Raw genomic sequence first — 24,282 nt, forward strand, 5'->3', positions numbered from 1 at the left:
GAATATCCAGAGAGCAAGAATGCATAAACCAGCCCTTTGCTACCCCAGGTGTGGCCTGTGGAATGGCAACATGGGCATCACCTGAGCGTCTGTTAGAAAGGCCAACTCTTGGGCCCTCCCGTAGATGTTAGAATCTGTGGTTTAACAAGATCCTTGGGGGATTAAGGTTTGAGAAACACTGAGCTAACCGCCATCATTCTTTTTGTTATTTGTTTGTTTGGGCTCATGTTTGGGCTTCCCTTGCTACTCTGTCAAAAGGTGATGGTGATGTTCCAGAGGCTCAAGGTCATGCCTGGGCCTGGGGTGTTAGGCAGTTCATTGTCATGGGATTTCTAGTCTGGTGATGATTCCCAGCTCAGCCTTTCTTGCCGCGGGACCATCCACCTTTCCGGGGCTCAGCATCCTTACGTTTGGTGTGGTCATAATGAGGCCTATATAGATGATTGTTGTAGAAAGCAAATTAATGTGAGGGAAAGTGCCTTGCGGGCCGTAGATGACTTTCAAAATATTCATTACTACCCTTGTTGAATAGACTGCCTGCCTCTCGACTGAAAGAACACTTGTCTGGGGGCTTTTGCAGTACCACTGAAATCACTGCGTTTCAGTGAATGGAGAGGACAGAAAAAACCTTTTTAAGAGGCGCAGCTTAGGAGTTCAAAAACTCAGATGAGCCTCCTTTGTCATGACTGCAAGTGCTTTACTTGAGTGTTATTTTCCTTGTCTGTGAGGATCAGCCCGGCTGTCTTGGGAGTCTGGGAGAGGCTACCCTGAAGAGGCCCTCAGCCATTTTCTTGCATAGAGTCTGGTCTCCAGCGCTGCCTTCCTCCTCTCCTGTATTCCCAAGGCTGGGGCCATGAGAGCAGCTGTCATCCTTTGAAAGAGGCAAGGCTCTATTTTGAGCCAGGCGCCTGTGTTTTGATTCAGCGTCACCTCCTTGATACAGGTTGACCTAATAGGCAACACCTGGGAAATAATTGGTGGCAGCAAAGGGCACAGGATCTCCTGGGAGCATCATCTGGCGTTTGGTCCGGTTTGGGGATGGAGGGGAAATCATGCTCGCGGGGCGCCCGGCGGCTCTGTCCTCCAAACTGGCATAAATAATTGAGAGCTGGCAAGCTGACCGCACCAAAGAGTTGCATTATGTAAAGCGGCAGGCGGCAGGGTGTGTGCGCGCGCGCTTGTGCGTGTGCGCGCGTGTGTCGGCGCGCGAGAGGGGTGCGTGTCTGAGTGTGTGCGTGTGTGTGTGTGTGTGCGCGCGCGCGCGCGTGTGCGCCTGTGCGCGTGCGTGCTGGGGCCGGAGAACAGCTGTCTGTGAGGGAGTCGGGGAGAGAAAGGGAGCAAGGGCGAGGGAGAGAGGGACTTCTGTAGCCGCGCGACCACACCGACCACACCAAGTAACAGCCGCGGCGGGAGGGAGGGGGAGAAAATAAAGGGGGAGGGTCATGCTTACAACTCCAGAGCCGTGCGAGACAGCAGAGAAAGGCAGCTCCCCGAGCTTATGAGCACCCCGCCCCCACTCCCTCCCCGGTTAGAAACAGGGCTGCGGGGTGGGCATGGAGGTGAGTGCCCTCCGACGTCCTCAGGGCCCCCGCTCCCCGCCCCCGTCCCCCACTGCCCAATGCATGAATGAATGAGTTCCTCTGCACTGCACTCCACTACCGTTCCTAATGGCTTCCAGGTTAGTGCTAACTGACGCTTGTGTGTGTGTATGTGTCAGTCTATCTTTGTTTTCCTCTGGGCATTTGTTTTGGAGGGGTAGCTCTGCCCCCCCCCCCGCCCCTCCCCCCGCCCCTCTCCATCCGGGGGTCGGGTTGGGGCCCCCCCGGGGGCTGTAAAGAGAGGACCTGTCTGTCTGGCCGTGTGCTTTTTCCAGCTGGCGCAGGCTGCTCAGAGCTGCTGAGAACACAAACCTTTCAAGACAGTAAATCCGGAGTCCATGTTGTTTGCTTCTGTTCTGTGTTGGGGGATCTGGAAGCAGCCAGCGTGACATCATCCTGCAGAGATGCCACATTCTTTTCACCCCCTAGCTTTTCCCTCCCCCCCCCCCCCCCCTTCCTCTCCTGCTTCATAGTAGCACAGCTTGAGCAGACCTTTGGAGCACTGAGCGGTGGGCCCTGGTGGGGTGAAAGGAGGGCTTGAGTTGGGCGGATGGGGTCCCCTTGGCCCAGCAAGACTTATTCAGGGTCCTGTAGCTTGGAGAAAGGAGGGCAGAGGGTTGAATTAGCGATGCGTCATGGAGAGCTGGCCGGAGCCTCTGGGGGAGGTGTGGACAGGCCATGTGCTCTCCAGCCACCAACTGAGCTCTGGGGTGCCCCTGGTGGGGGTGAGGTGACCAGAGCAGTGGTTAGCAAGGGGGAGGAGGCAGGCCCCCCTCCTAGATGCTGACAGATGCTGCTTCTCCCACGGGGAGAGGACCATGGGATCGATGGATCTGGCTAGCGGAAGGAAAGGACCGGAGGGGAAGTTGATAGCTCCTGTCTCAGAGAAATAAAGGGATTTGTTTATTCTTTGGCTTAGCAGGCATTTGGCTCAGAGATTTGCCATGTGTTTTCAGAAAATAGATACCCAGTGGCTGGTCCTTACTCCCCCGCACCTCCTTGCATTGTTAGTTATTTGCTTGATTTAGGCAAGTAGAGGAGTGGGGAGGAGGGCTTGAAGCTCCCTGTCTTCCTGGGGACTCAGCCAAGCTCTCAGCCAGGGCTGGAGACAGGGAACTTTGCCTCTTCCCCTTGCTAAGCCAACTGTGTTCCTGTAGACCCACCCGCTTGCTCTTCTGCTTACTGCCCCACCTCTCTGCCCAGACATCCACGAGTGGCACACCACGGGTTAAGAAGTTTGGGACCAGAGTGGAAAAAGCGGGCCTTGAAAGAAGGGATGCAGAAAGGGATGTTTTGGGGAGCTGCCCATGACAGAAGAGTGTCACCATCAAGGCCGTGGAAAGTAGTACCCCATGGGGAGAGAATGAAGGAGAGGAACTTTTATATACTACCTACAAAAAGCTTCCTCTCTTTCCTGGCCCTACATTTCTCCTCTGCAGGTGGGAGCAAGCCTGGAACCCCTTCCCTCAACTTGTGAAGTCCTCATACACGGGTGGGCGGGTTGGGGCCCCGGGGGTTGATGGAATGTGTCAGAAGAGAAGCAGGCTCCCGGAAACCACCTTTCCAGGGGGCATATATTGTTAGACCAAAGGCTGGCCAACTGTTTCTGTAAAGGGTCAGATGGTAAATACTTTAGGCTTTGTGGGCCCGTGCTGTTCTCTGTTGAAACGACTCAACTCTGCTTTGTACAGCAGAAGCAGCCACAGGCACAGACGACCTATGAACGAACACAGGTGGCTGAGTTCCCAATAAAACTTTATTTGTGGACTCTGAAATTTCCATTTCATATAATTTTCACATGTTACAAGGTACTCTTCTTTTCTCCCCTAATCATTTAAAAATGTAAAAACCGTCTCGCGGGTCATACAGAAATGGATGGTGGGCTGCATTTGACCTGTGGGTCATAGTTTGCTGACCCCGAATCAGACAGTCCTGATGGGAGAGTCCTGAGACCGCCTTAGAAAGCTGTGAAGGGAGCAGACAGCCTTCACTCTACATGCGTTTGCACACACGCACCCTTCTGTTCTTGGTTATGGACACGACAGGGCTGGATTCAGGTTTCCTAACGACCTCAGAACCTCACAGTATTGCTTCGGCCAGTTAGGGGAAACTTCAGCTTATCTGTGAGTCAGGCTGTGAGGGTCCAAGGAACAAATGTGTGTGGACTAGGGGGAGAGAAAACATTTTCTAAGGATCTGACCTCCTCAGGTGAGAGAATCTCTAAGGGCTGTGGTTTTGCATCTGGCCTGGAGATAATTCATATAAACACATTCAGAGTTGGGATATAGCCTGAGTTGGGGCAAGAACTGGATGGATTCTTCATCATCTCACCGAACTCAGGTTTGTCAGGTTAGGGGGAAAATGGGGGTGGGGTGTTTCCTGTAGGGATATGCATATGTATGGCATACATGGAGGCACTCTCCTTAGCCTATAGGCTGTAGCCAGAAACTTCGTAAGAGAACAGTGACTAATTCCAGAGTCTCCTGATTCAGAACAGGAGTCCAAAAATACATGTTTGCATTCTGATTTCCAGAGCCCATGGGGTGGTGGCTCTGCTCTATTCTGAGCTGATCAGAGAGCACTTCTCTGTGGGATTACAATGCCTGGGCTCCAGAGTGTAAGGGGGATTGGGATGAACTGGAATGAGCCCAGCCAGTGGCTGTGGGGTCCATAGCCATGCTGTACAAGGGATGCTGGAGGGACTGGCAGGTCTGGAGGAGAAAAGACTGAGCGAGCATGCGAGCCGTGTGCAGATTGCACGTGCAAAAGGAATTAGATTATTCTATGTCTGCCGGGAGAGTAGAAATGGGACCTTTGGTAGGGAGCCACGGGAAACAGTTTGAGCTTAAAATAAAAAGAGTTGTCCAAAGGTGAAATGAACTGCACGATCAATTAATGACTTTTCTGTCACTTGAGGTATAATCTAAACAGAGATTTGGAGAGATTGTAGGAGAAATGATTTTTCACTTCTGAAAATAGGTTTGAGGAATTGGAATCATTCCAACCCAAAGAAAGGAGTATGGGAACTGAGAAAGGGTTCTAGCTAATGAACTGACCTCGAGTTCTGGAAAGCTGGAATAAGAGAAAGTGGTATTAAATGCATTTTACTAGACTTTTGTTTTAATCGTAAGGAACTTCCTGATGATCGCAGAGGGCAGTGAGAAGGATCACAAAGGGGAGCCTTGGCATTTTGTACCTCGGATATATGCTAAAGTAGGGTGAAGCCTCTTGGGTGATTTGGGTGTTTCTGTTTGCCTGCAGCCAGACATATTGGCTGACCTCTTACAGACTTCTTTGTTCTAAAATTTTCTGTAATTTTAACATAATGGTTGTTCTTCAGCCTGTTTCTGTTTGATCTCCAGCAGAAAAGGAAATCAGAACTGGATTTGAATCCATAGAAGTCTGGAAAGGATTCGCCGCACTTGGTTTTAACCATGAGCTTAGGCAGGAGTGATAGGAGAGAAGGGTGCACTGAGTGCTGTTACTTAACCGTCATTCACCTACACCCTACGTACCCCTTAGTCTACGAGACTGCTTGGCCCAGAATTTTCTTCTGACAGCATGGCAGCAGCCTCTGGTGCCTGATGTGGCATAGCCTCAATGAGAGGGAAGGCTGATGAGTCTGAATTAACAAGGACCCCAGGATCTCGTTTCTGAATCCCTCACCTAATTTAGATTGGAGTCCCTCTATGTCAGAGAAGCTGCTTCCTCTCACTAGTTCCCAGTGTATCCTTGAGACACTCTTTGTCATCCTCCTGTCACATCTTTGCGGGGACTAGGTGGCATCCACACGCCTTCTTGTTGCATAATTAATGCTGAATCTCAGAGAGGACTGGTTTGCTCCCAGGTTATACTCAGGGAAGGGGCTGAGTCAGGACTGGCTGACTCTTTGGCAGGTAGTGAAGGGAGCTGTTTTGATTGAGGCCAAGGAGCTCTTATCGCATGGTGTTAGTTCATTACATGTCTGTCTCTCCCACCCCGTTGTGAGTTCCTTAGAGGTAGAGCCTGTATCCCTAATGCCTAGAGCATTACCCGGCATGGAGTGTGGTCTCCTCAGCTACTGGATTGATGGATGGGTGGATGGGTGGATGATGGATGGATGGATGGATGGATGGATGGATGGATCCGGCACAAGTTCCTTTCAGTTTTTTGTTGTTGTTGTTGTTTTTTGGTAATGTTTATTTATTTTTGAGAGAGAGAGAGACAGACAGAGTGCAAATTGGAGAGGGGCAGAGAGAGGAGGAGACACAGAATCTGAAGCAGGCTCCAGGCTCCGAGCTGTCAGCACAGAGCCCGAGGCGGGGCTCAAACCTACGAACCGCAAGATCGTGACCTGAGCCGATGTCGGATGCTTAACCGACTGAGCCACCCAGGTGCCCTCCCCCCTTAAAAAATTTTTTTTGGGGGATAATGTTTATTTTTGAGAGAGAGAGAGACAGAGTGAAGTTCCTTTTCAGTTTTAGTAGCAACATTTCTCATGCTGAGGATGGGGGCAAAGTTAGAAGAAGCTGGAAGTTCTATTCAGTTGAACCGCGCCCTGCCTTGCTCCGGTGGTTTCTGGCCTCCCAATGGATTGGAAATCTCTTTCAAGGAAGGCTTCCTGGGATAGCTTATTAGCACCTGTCTGCTTTTACAAGGTCCCGTTCTTCTGAGTGTTGAGGCTTCTGAAATACTTAGGGTGGGATTGTACTTAGATTTGGCTGAGATTGATAGTGAGTCCAATTTAAAAGCATTAAGTCCCTACTGTGTGCCCATAATCATGTTTAGTATTGTGTATTTCATCTCTGTGTATCTACATAGAACCATGACACAAGTCACTGCCCTGTGGGGCCCTCAGGATGAATAGGTTTCTCAGGGTTGGAGGTGCATAGTAGGTGTTCAGTAAATGCTTGTTCACTGACATCAAATCAGCAGGGTTAGCTTAATTTCCACAGACTGTGAAGCTCAGAGAGAGCTGGATGGATAATGATCTCCAAGAATCATGGAGAAATAAGGACCATGGTCCTAAAAATCCCTTGAGAGCTGTCCTGGCATGTATGTGGCCACCCAGTGAGTACTCTCTCATTGGAGATCTGAAGCAGAGGCTGGATGGTGGTTGTCAGGGCCTTGCGGAGAAAACCCCTGCGCTTGGTGACAGGTTGGATTACATGACCACCAAGGCACTTTCCAAGCAACAGACTGTTATGACAGATCAGTTCAGCCAGCACTGCCCGCAAACCCAGCACGACTGTCTCCCAACGTAGATGTTTGTCCTGCAGTGAATAATCTCAGGGAAAGGAAACGGTACGAAACCAGTTAAGTTCCTTTGAGTAATTTCAGCATCTTCTGCTCCATCCTAAGTCCTTATCTTCCCAGCCCCATGGAGGGAGGAACTAGCTGAAGGCGTGCATAGCAACAACTGATATTCTCACCCTCTGTGCCATGAAGAAAGGGACAGAATTTAGAAACAGGATTCAGTTTCTTAACTAGGAATTCACTTCCTGCTTCTCTAACACTTTTTTTTTTTTTTTTTTTTTTTTTTTTTTTTTTTTTTGCTCGGTGAGCAATTATAGGAAGACCTTTATTTTAGGGGGAGGTACTGTCCAAATCGCTTTGTTTGTTTGCTTGTTTGCTTTTTAAGATTCTGCCCCTCACCCCAGTAAGGTAGGTTGTGATTCTTTGACAGACAAGGAACACAGACTCACGGAAAGATAAAATCATTTTTCTCAAGAGCACGAAGCAGCTCAGAATTTAAACTCAGACATACATACTGATGTTTAGAGAAAGTGGCCAGGCCAGCATAGAACCTGGAAGTGATGTCACCAATTTCAGTTTGCATGGATCCAGAAGTCAGAATAAGAACCAGTGGGCTGGTGTTACAACAAGGCAGATTTAGGGCAGGCTTAAGAAAGAAATGTCTAACAGAGTGGCCGAACAGTGGATTGAATGGCTTTTAAAAAGAGCTCATTCCTTTATTCATGCAGTGCATCTGTGGTCCCAGATTTGTGCCAGTCATTGTGTTAGAGGCACTGGCGACCCACACAAGTAGACAAGGCCCTGTCCCCCACGGAGCGTTCACTCTATTGATAGGAAACGCAGCAAAACAACGACAAAGGCAATTTCAGCTCCTACTAAATGCCATCAAGGGGGAAAGGCAGGCCATGATCATGATTGCCTGGGAGACAAGGGAGGGCACTTTAGACCCAGTGGTCCTTCAAGACCAGCTGCTCTAGGGAGGTAGCCTTTGAACTTTGAAGGTTGAAAAGGAACCAGAATTCAAAACTCAAAAGAGTTCCCAGACAGAAGGGAAATACACTGGGGCAGGTGGTGGACTTGGTGTGTTCGAGGAACAGAAGGGTCCAGGGAGGCCAGAAGAGAGTGAGGGGCAGAGTGGCATAAGAGGACATTGAAGAAAACAGTTCCCCGATTTTGGATTCTGGGAGTAGTGTCGCCAGCCATTAAGTACATGTCTTAGGGGATATGACCCTCTCCCTCCAGAAGGTTAAGACGAGGACACAGGATGGGTTTGGTCTGAGAGCCTTTTGGGTGAAGCAATTCGTGTCTGCCTTCTGACAGCTTTTGTAGCATCGTCAGAGTTTTCAAAGGTTATTATCATTCCTTCCTCTTCAAAGTGTCCATAGAGATAACCGGAGCTCTGGCAGGACCCAAACAAACTTATTTTGTTTTTGTAGGAAGGGGGAAAAGTGGGTCAGGCTGTTTTGGCATTTCAGGCATGGAGTCCTGGTTCTATTGCAGGCCTTGGTCTCCATGGAAATGAAAAATAGTGTTTGTCATGCCTGTGCCTGGATTGAATTCCAAACTCTGGCTGAACAGAAGCTGCAGGAGAGCCAGGGAGTGGGGGAGTAGGATGGATGGAGGCTCCAGCCATTGTGATCAGGGCTCTCTCTCCACGCATCACCTCCCTGGACCGAGAACACCAGTAGAAGGGTAATTGAAGGTCTGCTTTTCTCTGCTTGGCCAAAGACTTTCCATGAACCTGGCCCTTATATTAATAGGTCAATTAATAAATTCATCAACAACTGAAGTCCCTGCTGGGACTTTCCCCCACAACAAGTAGTTCCCTCGAGGCTTAAGTAGGTTTCTAATGAGATACATCTAGGTATTAAATGTTTTGCAAATGTTTCTGAATGGGTTCTGCTATCTTTATTTCCTTAGTAAAATTTACCCCCCCCCCAAAAAAAAACCCACATTTTTTTTTTTTTTTTAACTTTCCGTAGTTACTTGAGCAAGATAGGAATGGAAGATTGGGTAAGCGAAGCTTGTTGGCTATAGGAAGTGACCTGAATTATCTATACAATATCTACAGAGATGAGGACTCATGAGAGGCAGAGGGCAGGGCCTGGGCCAGTGTGTGGATAACCAGTGGCCAGTTAGTGAGTCTGGAGAATTGTTGGTCTTCCATTTGTCAGTTTTCTCTGCCTGTGATCTGATGTGGCAACAGCCTGTAGTTCTACCTTCTGGGTTCTGAATTTCAAACAGAACTTGTCCCTGAACACCCTGTATACTTCACCTAAAGGCCCAACCTGGAAAGTCCTCAGGGAATTTCAGCAGGTTACCCCAACAGAGGACAGGGGACGAGATGTTCATCTTTGTCAAAATCTTGCTCTTGAAGCAGTTGAGGGAGGCCCATTCTGGTTTGGGCTCTGCTGCTGGCATTTTGTGAACTGTGATAGGGAGAAAGGCAGTGTCCTGGGAGCCCTCTCCTTTCCTGCCCCTTGCTGAAATGCAGCGTGCTGCCACAACCAGCCAAAGCATGGCATGCTGGGCCAGGCCGAGACTCCACTGTAGCAGAAGTTGGGAAGAGAACCTCTGCACCATCAAAAACAACAACAACAATGACAACCCCCCCCCACCCCCCCCAAACCCACAAAAAACAACAACAGCAACAGCAAAAAAGCTTCTGTCTCCTAGGTGCTGCCTGGCCTTTGTTTTCAACCAGGTAATCACTGTTGGACACAAAAGGCAACAGTTGGCTTTCTTCCGTAAAGAAGGAACCGACCTAATGGTAGAGTTGTCGCCAGGTTTAGATTCCAAGTAATAGGTCCACAGAGGGTGGGTTTCATACACGGTCACAGGGAGCTCCTCTTAAGAGAAACCGTAGTACATTTCTCATTCTTTGAAACTTCCTCTCCATCCAGTATCTTAAAAAGTGGAAGGGTTGGGGAGACACTGAGACTTGCACTGTTGAGCCCCCTGTGCTGAGCTTTGGGATGTCCAGCTCCCTTTTATCCCCCTGGTGGGCAGTCGTGGCACCTCTCTGGGCCTGTGCTTCCCATCCGTCAGTGAGAGGACCGGACAGGGTGAGACTTTCCACCTCTTGCTCTGCACCCGTCATCTCTTGGGGACCCGAGGCTGGCTTTATCTTCGTGGGTACAGGGGACCAAGGTCGGCAACTGCGGAACATCATAACAAGGAGTGAAGCAGGCCTGGGCCCTGGGAAGATTTTTTTTTTTTTTTTTTCTCAATGACTTGGTGTTTTGCTCTTTTAAGGAGGAGGATCCAAGGGGAATTGAGGTCTCCACTGGGATTTGTGATTCTGGTCATAGTCCCCTGTCTATAAAGTCCCTGTTGGACCCCGCCCTTCCCATCTAGTATGCTGTGGTTTTAAGAGGGTACAGAGACATTGTCAAGTGGCAAGCTGGAGTATAGAGAGGAATTGGGGAAAAAAGCCAGCTTCAGGGAGCCCTACTAAACTGAATGAGGAAACCGGTTTAGGTGGAGAGACCTCACAGAGGCGTTTGCAGGCAGCGTGTAAATTTCAGGCAATGCTACCCAAATATACCTGTGGGCTTTGTGCTATGGGGAGATTCAAAGTGGAGCCGGCTAATTCACATGGATGTTTGCAGTGCTGATAGAAGGAACTGAGGAGAGTGACTGACAAAACCTCACGATTGGCATGGCGATGGGAGGCACAGAATTGGAGGACAGAATGGTCGTCTGCTAGGAATTAGGGACCGCCAGAGATCAGAATCTGTTTTAACTAGATGCTGCTAAAGGCAGGGAGGGATTCGATGCCTGTCATATGGTTGTGGGCATGGACTCTAATGATAATTGTCAGGCTCCCACATCAAACGAAGGCGACACAATCCCATCGAGCGCCGAGTCGTGGCCTTACTGCGAGAACGACATCTCTGAGCCGACTCCTCATCAGCTCACGATTCTCCATTGCCAGTTTCTATGACAGACTCAACTCCTTTTCTGTTCCAGCGAGTTGGTGACATGGGAGACTCTGAATGGGCGGTTCACTCAAGGAGTCATCTGTCATCTGGGACAGATCGGTCACTTACCCTTTGACGAATCCTTGGGAGTCCTCTCAAATTTTAGAGCGCAATGTCTACTATGGTGCTTGTTCAGGATGCAGATTCCTAACACCATCTCCTGGAAATTGTCATTTATTGCGTGGGGGTGGGATTGGGATTCTGCACTTCAAGGATCCTGCACATCCAGGTGGATGTGGTCCCCGGAAGTCCTGCTTGGGAGCATTTGAAGCATGTCCATATAATCCTCTGAGGAAAGAGGGCAAGGGTATTTATTCCACATTTTACAAAGAGGAACAAAAGCCGCCTTCTTCTTTTTTAAAAATGTTTATTTATTTTGAGAGAGAGCATGAGTGGGGGAGGGGCAGAGAGACCGAGGTGGGGAGAGAGAGAGAGAGAGAGAGAGCGAGAGCGAGAATCCCAAGCAGCCTTCAGACTCAGCCCAGAACCTGACGGGGGCTCCATCTCATGACTGAGAGATCACAACCTGAGCCGGATTTCGAGAGTCAGACGCTTACTGATGGAGCCCCCCAGGCGCCCCAGAACAACAGTTTTCTGAAGAATAATAGAAGCTCCATAGTATTTATTGAGCATTTGTTATGTATCAGGCCCTGCGCTAAATATTTCACTCACGTTATTTCATTCGACATAGCAGTCCTATGAGATACGCATTAACACCTCTCATTTGTCTAAGCAGAAAAATGAGACTCAGAGACCGATGTCACCCAGCAAGTAGCAGAGCTGGGACTCAAGCCTGAGCCTGCTGACACAACTCTACAGGCCGGCAATTAATCCTGACATAACGGCCCAAGCAGGCCCTCAGCAAACAGATGTTTCATTTGAAACTGGCTTTCTGAATTTCTAATTAAATGTTCTTCCTGTTAGTTTGGGGGTGCCCTGGAATATATCAGGGAGTCAGAAAAATTACCAATGTCCTGGCACCGAAACTATCATGGCCGAACCATTTGATCAGACAGGTCATGGCGGGGCTGGGCTTGGGGGAAGGGATGATGTGAAACAGTAAGTGTCCAGGTGTGCGGAGGGTGAGTGGGAATCTGGGAATGAGCCAGGCCAGTGGAACGTGTTAGCGTGTAGGAAAGGGGCTGCTGCCATCCCAGCAGCTTAGGTGGTGTTCCTCATTCAGGTTCACTTGTTTGCCTTCCGTGTAATCATTTGTGCCACAGAGATTACAAGACACATGCCTGTCGCTCCGCACCCAGGAGCGACATGAGGTATTAGGCTTAAGGAAGCACTCACTGTTTGTTAGCAGGGTAACCAGGAGAGGAATGAAAAAGTGTTGTTGGAGATCTTTAAAAAGGGAGAGATGAGGGGCGCCTGGGTGGCTCAGTCGGTTAAGCGTCCGACTTCAGCTCAGGTCACGATCTCGCGGTCCGTGAGTTCGAGCCCCGCGTCGGGCTCTGGGCTGACGGCTCAGAGCCTGGAGCCTGTTTCCGATTCTGTGTCTCCCTCTCTCTCTGCCCCTCCCCCGTTCATGCTCTGTCTCTCTCTGTCCCCAAAATAAATAAACGTTAAAAAAAAAATTAAAAAAAAAAAAAGGGAGAGATGGGAAGTGAGTGAATGAGGTCTGCCCCCCCCCCCCCCCCCCCGCCTGCAGTGAGTGGGTTAAAAGTGGCTGGTGGGGGTCTCAGCGGACCTATTACTGGGGAGAGTTGATAGTCTGAGGAGTCTCATGTGCGTCAGCTTAAGCATGTTACGCTTCAGTAACACAGTTTCTTGCAATGCTCTGTGTATCCCCAGCTGTTCTAGGTCTCCACACCTTTGTTTATACAGGGTTTTTGTTTTGTTTTGTTTTGTTTTGCTTGGGCACATTCTCTTCCCTCCTACTGCCATGCCTTCACCTGGCTGACTCTGACACGTTATTTAGGACCCAGCTCACGTCTCAAGTGCTGAATTCTCAAGGAAGCAGTCTGTGTAAGATTCCTGGACTCTTCCCTGTCTTGCCACTCATTGCTTATGTTGGAAGGAGCAGAACACGTGTCTGGCTCTTCCCGACTATAATAATGTCCCAAGCACAGGGATCCTTTGTCACTCACCATTATGGACTTGAACACCGCATGCTCGGTGTGTGTGTGTGTGTGTGTGTGTGTGTGTGTGTGTGTGTGTTTGTGTGTGTGTGTGTGGGTGTGTGTGTGTATGGAGCAGAAGATCCAGGTCTGAAAGCGTATCACTCTGGCAGCCATGCAGCCTCCGTGTTTCTTAGATTTCTTATGTGTGGCTATGTGCAAAGTTCTGGAAGGGAGGTCATGGTCCAGTAGCTCCTACAATACCAGTCTTCCTTTCCTTTAGGTAGTAAATCCAAGGTCCCTTTTAGCTTTAAATCCCCAAGGTTTTGAAATAGAAAGTAATACTATTATTAATAATGGTGGCAGGATTGGATTAATGGCCCATTGTAGAGTTCGCTGGAAAGACAACAATAGTGTAGGGTTATGAGATGCAGAGGAATTGGGTTTTATTTGCTCAGCAGGACATCCAAATCTATAGGATAAGGGGATACCTTTGAAGAGTGTTAGGTATGCATGTAGCAAATCAAATAGTGATTGTGGTGAGTTAGAATCCCAGCTGTCTTCTTGTATAGTGAAGGATTAGAGTGGAATGGGGAATGGAGTAGGGAGTAGTTGGGCTTAGTCTTGAGGGGTCAATGTTGGGAGGGCGCCTGGAGGGGGAAATGGTATTTTCAGCATGAGAGAGACTGAAAAGATAGGGAAAGGCAAGAACGTGGCACAAGGATCTCTAAGGAGTCCTGGATGGCTGAGGCAGAGGGTCCCCTGGGAAGAGTTGCACAGATGGAGCTTTCAGAGGTAGCTTGAAGTACGATCATTGAGGAGCTTCTCTGCCATAGTTTGGAGTTCAGATTTCATTCTAAGGAGGTTGGGCACCATAGAGGACTTCAAGCAAGGGAGAAAATGGTCAAAATGGCAAAATCACTTTTTTTTAGAAAGTTCATTGTAACAGCAAAATAGGGAATGGATTAAAAACTGCAGGCAGGAAGCTGATTCCTTCTTTCTTTCCACCCACCCAGCCACCCCATCCATCCTTCTATCTATTCACCCAGCAAATATTACCGAATGCTTGGTTCCAAGAATAGGCTCTATCATCAGATAGGCCTGCATGTCAAATCCTCTCTTGCCACTTACCTGTCTGTGTGACTTTGGGCAAATTACTAAATCTGTCAGTAATTGAGTTTTATCACCTGAAAAGAGGACGAATGATAATCTCCATCAACACTTCATAGGTTGGCTGGGAAATAAAATAAACTAGTGCTTCATCAGTGCTTGGTACCATGCCAGGAACTCATAAACATTCATAAACTTTTAGCTATTTCTGTTAAGTTTATTTATTTTAAGAGAGAAAGACAGCAGAAGTCGGGGAGGGGCAGAGAGAGAGGGAGAAAGAGAGAGAACCCCAAGCAGGCTCTACACTGTCATCAGGGAGCCTGGTGTGGGGCTCGAACTCAGGAACTTTGAGATCATGACCTGGGCTGAAATCAAGAGTCGGATGCTTACCCAACTGAGCCACCCAGGCGCCCCAACTTTTAGCTATTTTTATTAACAGGTTGGAGGTACCTGTTTGGGAGGTGTCATGATCCTGGGGATTGTTAAAGCCACGGAGATTGTGAAAACCTTTACTAGGTTGTTACGTAATTCAGCAGACATCCCCGGAGCACACACTACTTATAAGGTGTCACATGAAACCACGTGGGAGGTGCAGAGGTGGGTGCCCCCAAGAGTGTGTGTACCAGGCAGAATATATTAAATGCTCTAGTCAGTTCATTAGTGGGGATTTTATTTTATTTTTTAAATTTTTTTAATGTTTATTTTTGAGAGAAAGAGAGAGAGAGAGAGAGCACATGAGCAGGGGAGGGGCAAAGAGAGAGGAAGACCCAGAAACCGAAGCAGGCTTCAGGCTCTGAGCTGTCAGCACAGAGCCCGGCGCGGGGCTCGAACTCACGAACCGTGAGATCGTGACCTGAACTGAAGTTGGACGCTTAACCGACTGAGCCATCCAGGTGTCTCAGTGGTGGAGATTTTAAAAAGATTTGTGGGGAAGGTGAGGTTTGAGATGGCTCTTAAAAGCTGAATAGGACTCCAGTAGGTAGATAGATACAGGGCGGGAAGAGCCCTTCACGTGCAAGTAGTGGTAGGTATGGAAGCCTGGAGACAGGAGGAAGCGAGTGCGTATTAACACCAGTGGAAGATACATGGGACTAAGATACGGAAACCCTCAAAGACTGTATAAGGAGAGATAAAGTATTGGAATACAGGCAAGTGTCAACATCATTTTCGGTAGAGAACTTTGACTTCCATTCTGAGGATTTGAGACTTTAAGATGCATGCCTGTGGCGGGGGTGGGGGGGGGGTGGGCAGAAAGATCGTATCAGGCTTGTACTTAGAAAGATTGATGACAAGGGCACCTGGGTGACTCAGTTGGTTAAGTGTCCGACTTTGGCTCGGGTCATGATCTCCCTTGTTGGGCTCTGTGCTGACAGCTTGAACCTGGAGCCTGCTTCAGATTCTGTCTCTCCCTCTCTTTCTGCCCTTGCCCTGCTTGTACTCTGTGCCTGTCTCTTTTTCTCCAAAATAAATAATTTTAATTAATTAATTAATTAATTTAAAAAAATAGATCGAATGACAGAGATGGGAATGAGTACGAGACAGGGAAAGGAGATGAAAGAGACCACTTAAACGACTCGTGGAAGCATCTAGGCAAGAGACCCCGGGTGGGGGAGGGGAGGGAAGGAAGGATGGGTTAAGAAGCTTTCCGCAGATAGAATCGATGTGAGCCGGTGACTCACTTTTTGCGGAGTGACACAGAAGACGTGGATTTGCAGGCTGGGAGACGAGGAATGGTAATGCCGCTGACGAGGGGTGGTAGTGGGAGAAGTTTCGGGAGGAAGGATGGTGAGCTCGGTTCTCAGTCTGAACTGAGACCTCTCTTCGGAGGGGTTGTCCACTCGGCCGCAGACTGTTGAGCTGAAGGGAGCAAGTGCGATCGAAGCCAGAAACAGGCAGGGGAGTGAGTCTTCTGCTGCGAGGTACAGTTGAAGTTATGCAGGCGATGGTTCGGGCCGTGGGGAAGGACCAGACTTCAGGCGGAGTCAGCAAGAGAGAAACCAGCGTTTGAGGCCAGAAGAGGAATAGAAAGAGTTGTGTGGCATCACGGAGCGGAGAAGAGCGCTTCAGGAACAACACGGATCATCAGTGGCCTTCAAAGCACAGAGACTAACACGACAAATGACAGGATAAGCTTACGGATGTGTTGAAAGTAGGAATTTAGGTATCCATTGGGTGGCACGTGTCAGTCAGGTCAGCTGATACGGGGCCACTCAGTGGTTGAGGGAATCTCATGGGCATTTTGATCACTGAGTGGGAGATTCATGTGGTTTTGGGTAGTTGGAGCGAGTTTCCTCCAGGTTAGAATTTTGTGCCCAGCCCTTGCTGAATGAAGCCCTCCTCAACAGCCTGTTACCAGTGGGGATGGAGAGTTTGGAGAAGGATAAGGAGACCTGCTTTCCATTCTCGCACCCGGACTCGCCATGTGTCAAGATGTCTCTGACTGAAGGGAAAGACAGGAGCCGAGCTGTTGTGACCGAGATGGACGTGTGCTAGGCATCGTCCACACTCTGGTATGTCTGTGAGCAAACTAGTTGAGGTTAGGGGTAGAGTTCCTGACCGTTCTTCCAGCAAAGTAATCCTAGAAGACAGTTTAATCCTTGGAGTACTTGGCTGTGGGTTGAAGTTGGCCTGAGTGAGAGGCAGCTACCCCAGAACGATGAGCACCCGAGTTTACCCTTCAGGAGCTTTCGGAGGCTTCCCCCCAGGGACCATGTCCCGAGAATCTCCTCACCACCATTCCAAGACTCTGCTTTTCCAAGTGAAGAAAAGGAACATAATTTCCCCTCTCCTCGGTGTGCAGTAGTGAATGAGTGGGGTGGGGGGGGGGGGAGTGAGAACTTGAAGAAATACTTCTTTTTTAAATTTATCTTAGAATGAGAGAGGGAGAGGGGCAGAGGGAAAAAGAGAGAATCTTAAGCAGGCTCCCCACTGAGCCTGCAGCCTGATGTGGGGCTTGAGCCCATGACCCTGGGATCATGACCTGAGCCAAAATCAAGAGTCAGACGCTCAACCGACTGAGCCATCCAGGTGCCCAAGAGCTTCTTTTTCAAAAGCACAGTTATTATTAGTTTTGTAAGCAATATCTATCTGAATTCTGTTTTAGGGGGAAGCAAAACATTGGGTCTTAACGTGTCTCCATACGTCCTCTGGTCACCTTTGTCTTCCTTTTCTCTGTCTGGCCTCCTTTTTGTCTTCTCTCCATCAGTTTCCTTCAAAAGTTAGAGCATTGCACTCACCCCCTGCCGCCCTCCTTCCCCACTTGCCGGTTTGGGCTTTGGGCTTCCTTCCTTCTCTGCTGAGGATCCCCAGGTGCAAGGTTCTGCTGAGAGGGGCATGGTTTTCATTGCAAATGGGTCCGATGGGACATCGGAGGTCACAGCTGGATCTTCATGCAAATGACAGTGTTCCCTACCCTGCGTGCCACTCACTTAGGGAAGGCTGGGATGGAGGGGCCCTCACAGCCTCAGATCTGGGCTGTCCCTGAAGCCTGACCCTGCTCTCTGACCGGAGTGGGTGAGGGGGCCCTCGGCTTCTCATCCCCCTACCCTTGTGCTTCTTTCTTTGCCTTTGCAGTTTCGTCCATGCTTCCCTTCCCATTCCCCCTGTCTCTTTCCCACTTAACCATGTCCTTTTCCATGTTTGTCCTTCCATTCTCTCAGGGCAAAGCAAACACTTGTTAGAACTTAACTTCATTTCCCCTCCCCTCTTTCTTTACGCCCATCCTGCTCCATCAAGAGCACACACTAAGTGTCCAATAGTAAATAATTACAGCCTGTAAGCCTTGGCGTGAGCGGATTTGGTACTGTGGGATGTATACGGTGCCTGTTGGAAACGAATTTGGGTGGAGGGGGCTATGGAATGTGAGAACTTCTGCTGTGTTCATCTTTCCCCTGGGCAGGGGAAGCAGAGAGTAACATGGCTTACAAGGAAATACTATGCTGTGCTTGAGTTGCAAGTCGGAAGACCTTAAAAATAGGGATTATGGCACTTGCCGTTAGGAATGCCTTAAGAAATAATGCCTCAGTGAAATAATATGCATGTGACTGCTTTGAAAGTAGGATTATTCTTAACTATTTTTATGGGCACATATCTGCAAAACAAAATGTCGGAACTAGTTATGCAGTGTGCATAAAAGGAGCTCGTGGTATTGGATGACCTGTAATGAGCCTTTCAGCTCTTAAATTCTGTTTTCCCTAGACAGTTCTTGGCATGTAATAGGGGCTCGAACGATATTTGGATGGATGGACAGACAGATGGTCGGATGGATGGATGAATATCTAAATGTCTAACTGCCCTACTTGCCCCTTCTATGTCACTTCACATTGTTTCCATTTCACATCGGCACCACCGCCCCCTCCTGGCCAGCAGCAGTATTACGGTGCAGTGAGATCATAGCTGGGCCCTTTTCTCCCTGTTTCTCCCCAGCCCCTGACCCTGGCTCCCTGAGCTGGCTCCTTGGGACCCGTCTTTGGCCTTCAATCACTGACTGCCTGTCTTTCCTCCTCCTCCCCCCTTTCCACCCCACTCCCTCTCTCCATCTGCCCCTGCAGCACTGCCAGTAACTCAAACCGCAGCACGCCGGCCTGCTCCCCCATCCTCCGGAAACGGTCTCGCTCGCCAACCCCGCAGAGCCCGGACGGAGACACCATGGTGGAGAAGGGCTCAGACCACTCCTCGGACAAGTCCCCGTCCACGCCGGAGCAGGGCGTCCAGCGCAGCTGCTCCTCGCAGTCCGGCCGGAGTGGCGGCAAAAATTCCAAGGTGAGTCGGGCGCTGCCGGGACTCTCTACTTGCTCGTCAGCTGGCTGCGGGGAAGCCAGTGTTGGGGGTCAGCGAGGTAGACAACCCCTTCCTCGAGGGCCCTTGTGTCAGTGAGGCGAGGGTAGGACAGGCGGGGGAGACCCTAGTTTATCTTCTCAGCGGAACACTCAGAGTGCCCCAAGCACTAGTTACATGGTTCCACGGTGACTGTTGTCTCCTTTTGGGGTAGGGAGCCTCACGTGCCTTGAGATTTGGAGAAAGGGTGCTCTGGGGACCAGGAGGGGGTCATCCGTTTAGTCCTGCTTCCTTTTTTCAAATTCGGGGTAGAGGGGAGCATTATCTGGGAGGAGCGTAGTGCCGGGAAGAGAGAGTCCTCAGGGAAGAGAGGGGTTTTTAACCTCCGCCCTGGCTATCACTCTGCCTCACCTTTGGTAATAACCCACTTGGTACTCATTGGGCCAGGAGGACGGTGACAGGGCCTCTCCATCCCCTGCAAGTGTCAGTGCCACCTGCCGAGGGCCTGGGCCTTTGCCTAAGGAAAGGCATAAAATGAGCCCCAGGGGGGCCCGGACTACTTATGGGTCCCCAGAGATTTTCTTGCCCCCTCCTCAGTCCTTTGGGAAGCAGGAGGTGGTCTTTGCCTAGATGCTCCTTCAGAAAGCTTCTCGTTACTGCTGGACTCCTAGGCCCCGGGGAGGGGAAGGGGCCCCTGGGAGGCACGGGAGCTGGCTTCCCACCTGATTTGTCTTTTGATTTTCTTGTTCTTCCTCTTCTTCCCCACCATTTCCCAAATACCTCCTTTGCATGCATGGTCTTAGTCTCACAAGCGCCTCTCAAAAGTAAGCCATCTTTTGTCTCTGTCTTTGGTCTCCCCTCCGGTGTTGAATTGTCTGTAGCGCTCCGCACCCCTCCCTCTGCCCCCGCCCACTCTGGCCCATGTCTTGCTTGGTCCCTTTCCCAGAAGGGCCGGCCCCACTGCCCCCTGGCAGGCTGGCTTGAAGTTACAGAGGGACCATTCCTATTGCACCCAAAGTCGGAGAACAGACCCGTCTCCCATCCTCCCCTGTCTCTGCCTGCTCCCCAAATACCGCCTTGGGTTGGGAATCTGTTCCCTCCTTACATGGAGCCATCTAGAAGCAGAGTCCTGCCGGGGCTTAGTTTCATTGCTCTGGGGGAAGGGAAGCCCCATCCAGCTGGGCTTTGGGTCCTGATATACCCGCTTACACCTGCTTTAGTGGGTGAGACCAGAGTCCCCGGACGTGATGATTGAGGGTCACAGATTCCCATAGGTGAGTTCCCCGGTGTGGGAAAGTGACCTCAGGAGCTCTACCTGGCACCTTCTTCCCTCTGCCTGCCCACTGACAGCTGCTCAGCCTGGGCATCCCTCACGGCTTCCACCCACTGCCCAGCCCGGGGGCTTGTGGTATTCTTAGGATCCTGAAGTGTGATCAGATCGGAGCTATTCTTCCAGAAGGGCGTGGTACCAGGATCTGGAGGTCGATGGACATCGATAGTAGCCCCTGCCAGGCCCTGTAGAAATGCGACGAGGTCAGGGGGCAGTTCCAGAGTCTGCCCTGGCCCCCAGGATCTCAGAGGTCCGAAGAGAACTTGGAGGGAGTCCAGCGTGAGCAGTAGGTATTTTAGAACGGCAGGGCTCAGGAAATAACCCCCACAGGGGAAAAGGAGGTGGGATGTCGCCTGGAGAAGAAAAAGAGAGGGATGACTTAATAATAGTCTTGAGCCTCTGTAAGTGTCTTGGGGAGGAGGAGGGCGAACAGCTGTTCTCATTCCTGAGGGAAGAGCAAGAGACTACGGGGCTGAGCCCAGAGTCTGTGACCTTTCAGGCTCAAAGCACATCTTGGCTCTGAAGACTTCACATGGTGGTTGCTCGCTGTGGGCAGGGAAGGAGGAGCTCTACCTGTGGGGAGTGAGGAGTGCTCCGTGGGGTCAGCACCCGCTCCCAGCCCCTCACAGCTCTGGCTGGCGAGAGGACACGTGTCGCTAGACCCAGGCATCGGGTTATTCCATCTCTCTGGCTGTGTCTGAGCGGAAGCTGCGGGCTTCGTCTCCTCTCACCCCTATGCCAGCAGGGCGCTCGGTGAGCACGTTACTGACGGCCGTCAGCCACCACCCACAGAGGAGCCTCTTTTAGTCGGGTGCTGGGTTGAGGCGAGTAGTCCGTAAGGAGGATTTTTTAAAAATCTCCTAAATGGTAGGTCTTCCTCGGGAAACGAGTAACGGGCCCATGCCTGCCCCCCGGCAGCCTACAGGCTAGGAAGGGAAATAAGAAACCTTAAGAAACGTGCCTAGATTGTCCGGAAACCAGACCCGACTCGTAGAGGCTCGTGTGTAGTTGGGGACGTTACACGTCAGAGGCTGGAGGACTCGTAAATGAGTGGGGTGACGGGCGTGTTTCATGCAGCTGGTCCGCTGAGCCAGGCTGGGACTCTGAGAGTCAGAATGAGGCGTTGTGAAGGGGCCAAGAGCTGAATTCAAAGTTAGCCTTGGTCCCCCTCTCATGAGCTGAAGAGGGAGGTGCTGGGAAAGGGGGGGTGGTCTAGGTTTTCTTTCCCTTTGATGGGCTTCGGTGAGGCAGACACATAGTCCTCGAGTCCCTGGTTTGGGTGGATGCCTCCCCTCGGCCCCATTCTCCCACCAGTCACAGCTGTCACCACTGCCACCACCATCCTCCAAACGCCATTAGAACAGGACTGACTTGTGGGTGACGGGGGTGCCTTGCCAGCTCAGCGGGAAATGGTGGCAGCTGAGGTCGGTCTGGGAAACCATTGTGTGTGAGGGACACACAGACTTCAGGAATTAGGTGCTACACAGGTCAGGGGCCTGGAGCGGAAAGTGAGGGAGAGCTGCAGAGGTGAGGTGAGGAGAGGTGGAGGGCGTGCTCCTGTGGTTAGGATACCCCCTCCCCCAGTTGGAACGTGGTCTCAGGTTGACCAGACGTATCCGTGGCAAAGGGCTCTGGTCGCCAGAGCTATTGTTGCTATTATGGCCACCAGGCCACCTCACCCCGTCTCTCATCCACCTTCTAGAGGAGACGACCACGTATATTTTCCAGGCCGCCTGGAAAGTACTTCCACTTCTCCCTGGAGCCAGGCATGGGCGGTGTCTGCCTTGCCTTCTCAGGGCCTCCATTTCCTCGTATTAATATGGAGGGGTCAGACCAGGTGATCCGTAAGGCCCCTCTCCTGTGAGTGTGTAACTGTACTGCTGAGGCTGACCCTTCTGGGTGCAGCCCCGCCCAGAGCAGCGAGCTAGAAGATGTCAAGGCGTCCTTTCCTTCCTCTTCCCCAGACCCCTGGAGTTTGTGCGGCCACCCAGCTTCTGCTCTGTAGTACTGGCTTGCGGCCACTAGGGGGAGCCAGCGGCCGTTCCCCCGCTCCGGCCAGCTCCTGCTCTAGGACAGCCGCTGCGATGACCCCAGTAGGGGAGTCCTCCTGCCTTGGGTGTGCTCTGTCACCCAGCCCGTGGCTTCGCTGCAGCTTTTCCCCTTGACCTTTCTCCTTGTTTTCCAACCCTAATTTTTGTGGTTTTTTTCTTTCCAGTATGACAGACTTAACCTGATCAAAGTAAGAAGTCTCTTTTATTTCGTACCTCCTATAAGTAGAGCTCCTCTCTTCCCCTCCTCTGGCCCCCCAGCCCCCACCTTCCCGACCCCAGGAGCCTTTGCACTGGGGAGATGTCTCTAGGGAAGGTGGGTCTGTTTCCAGAGGCCTCGTATTCCTTTAGTGCTTGTTCTTTAGACCCCTTCTAGGAGGCAGTGGAACCGTCCTCTGCTCAGTTCCCTGTCCTGGGCAGCTCTGAGTACTTTTCCTGACTCCCCCGCTCCCCTTTTAGCCGAATCCATTCATAACCTGTCAGAGAAGCCTCGACCCCCACCCCCTAGTTCTGTTTTTTCCATGCCTCTGGCCCTCTCTGCGAAGGAGGGGCATTTTAAAGAAGCTGCAATAGCAGACACCCTAACTTGTGTCCCTGGATGCCTCTGCTCTCGCTCCCTCCTCCCTTCCCACGCCCGCAGCCCCTCTGGTTTCCCTGCCCCCGTGAGCTGGGGACTCAGCCCTGGGAGAGTGAAGCCAGAGGATGAAATTTGCCTCCAGGAGGCCGGTCAGAGTTGAGGGACTCGTGCCCGCAGTGGGTGTTCCTAGGAGCTACTATGGGTTTGACAGGGGGGTGGGGTGGGGGGCATTTTTCTTAGCGGTGACAGATGAGAAGCTGCCTGGAGATGGCTGATGAGGGTAGAGTGTCATGCTGAGGGACAGGACAGAAGCCCTCGCTCTGGCTGGTTCATTTCACACATTTCAGTACTTGGGAACACAAATTGTTATCCCCTCCCCCCCTTTATGAACGAGCAAGTATTACACAAAAGTGTCACACAGAAATGGGACACCGGTTCCCTGGTTGAGGCTCTTTGTCACTCTGAACGGATTCCAAAGGGACATCTATCTGTGTGGCAGTACAGGAATACCTAAGGCAGGAGTGGGAGCAGCACGTAAGAGTAATCATGAAGGATCTTGGGTCCCCCGCACCCAGCCCGATTTCATTCCTGCTGTCCCCTTTTCTCCCAGGGTCTAACACGAAGGCCAGGACAGTGGGGTGAGAAGCTAGGGGGCGGGTGACGGAGAGTTCTCTCAGCTGTGAAGCAGATATCTGAGGGCCCGGCTTCGGTTTGGTGAAATGCCAGAAACCATGGGGCGGGCGAGGCTGGCACATCCTAGAAGGTTCCTCTCCGCTGTTGGGAGATGTGGTTCAGTGGATACCTGCACAGCCTCATGCCCTGTGATCTCAGAGACAGGACCCGGGAATGAAGACCTCGCAAGGTACAAGTAAGGTCAGACACAGCTTCTTTGCCCCATCCACTCGCCTCCAGAAATGGGTGGCTCTCGCCAAATGATTACAGGCTCATGTTCAGATCGAGGTCCAGGATTCCCATGGGGCAACAGCTCCCTCAACAGTGAAATAGTTGGTTTTAAATATTCAGATTTGGCCCCTTTACCTGCTAAGACCTCTGGAATAGAGGAGAAGGTAAGGCCGTGGTTCGAGTGTGTGGCTTCCAGATGGGCCATAGTGATAGCCTTTGTTGGGAAATGACTACAGAGAGCATCTAGAGAGTTCTGGTGGAACGGGGGAGCTGGTGAGGAGGGGGGTGGTGGTCACATGACCACCCTCCTCCCAGCCAGACCTGCTCCCGGTGGACATTCTGAGACAGTGGCTGCCCTTTTCCTCCCCTTAGGAGTCGGGGCCCCTTCAACGAGGTGGGAGGGTAAAAGTTGCCACTTGTGCCCAGGATCCACACCTGTGTGTACAGCTGTTGACCAGCAGTTTCCCTGATGCAGTGATTCTTGGCTGGAATTACACCCTTGACAAGTTTTTTACAACCTGAAATACCCCATCCCCAATCTAAAACCGTTGGATCAGCACCTCACGGTTTTGGGGCCCAGGCAGGTATGCGTGTGTGTTCCTGTCCACCTGTCTAGCTTTCAGGTGGGATTAGAGACTGGAGGTAGACAAAGCACAATG

The 24,282-nt window shown here is 50.9% G+C and overlaps 1 protein-coding gene across 4 annotated transcripts in view; it reads left to right on the forward strand.

Annotated features, from left to right (window-relative positions):
- The window catches only part of GRAMD1B (GRAM domain containing 1B), a 241,420-nt gene that overhangs the window by 175,971 nt on the left and 41,167 nt on the right, over positions 1-24,282 (forward strand). For all 4 annotated transcript variants that reach the window (XM_042904721.1, XM_042904719.1, XM_042904718.1 and 1 more), the window contains one exon: positions 18,540-18,750. In XM_042904721.1, the coding sequence (XP_042760655.1) occupies positions 18,540-18,750 (211 nt within the window). The remainder of the gene's footprint in view (positions 1-18,539; positions 18,751-24,282) is intronic.

This window comes from Panthera leo, chromosome D1 (genome assembly GCF_018350215.1).
Source record: "Panthera leo isolate Ple1 chromosome D1, P.leo_Ple1_pat1.1, whole genome shotgun sequence".
NCBI classification, from domain to species: Eukaryota; Metazoa; Chordata; class Mammalia; order Carnivora; family Felidae; genus Panthera; species Panthera leo.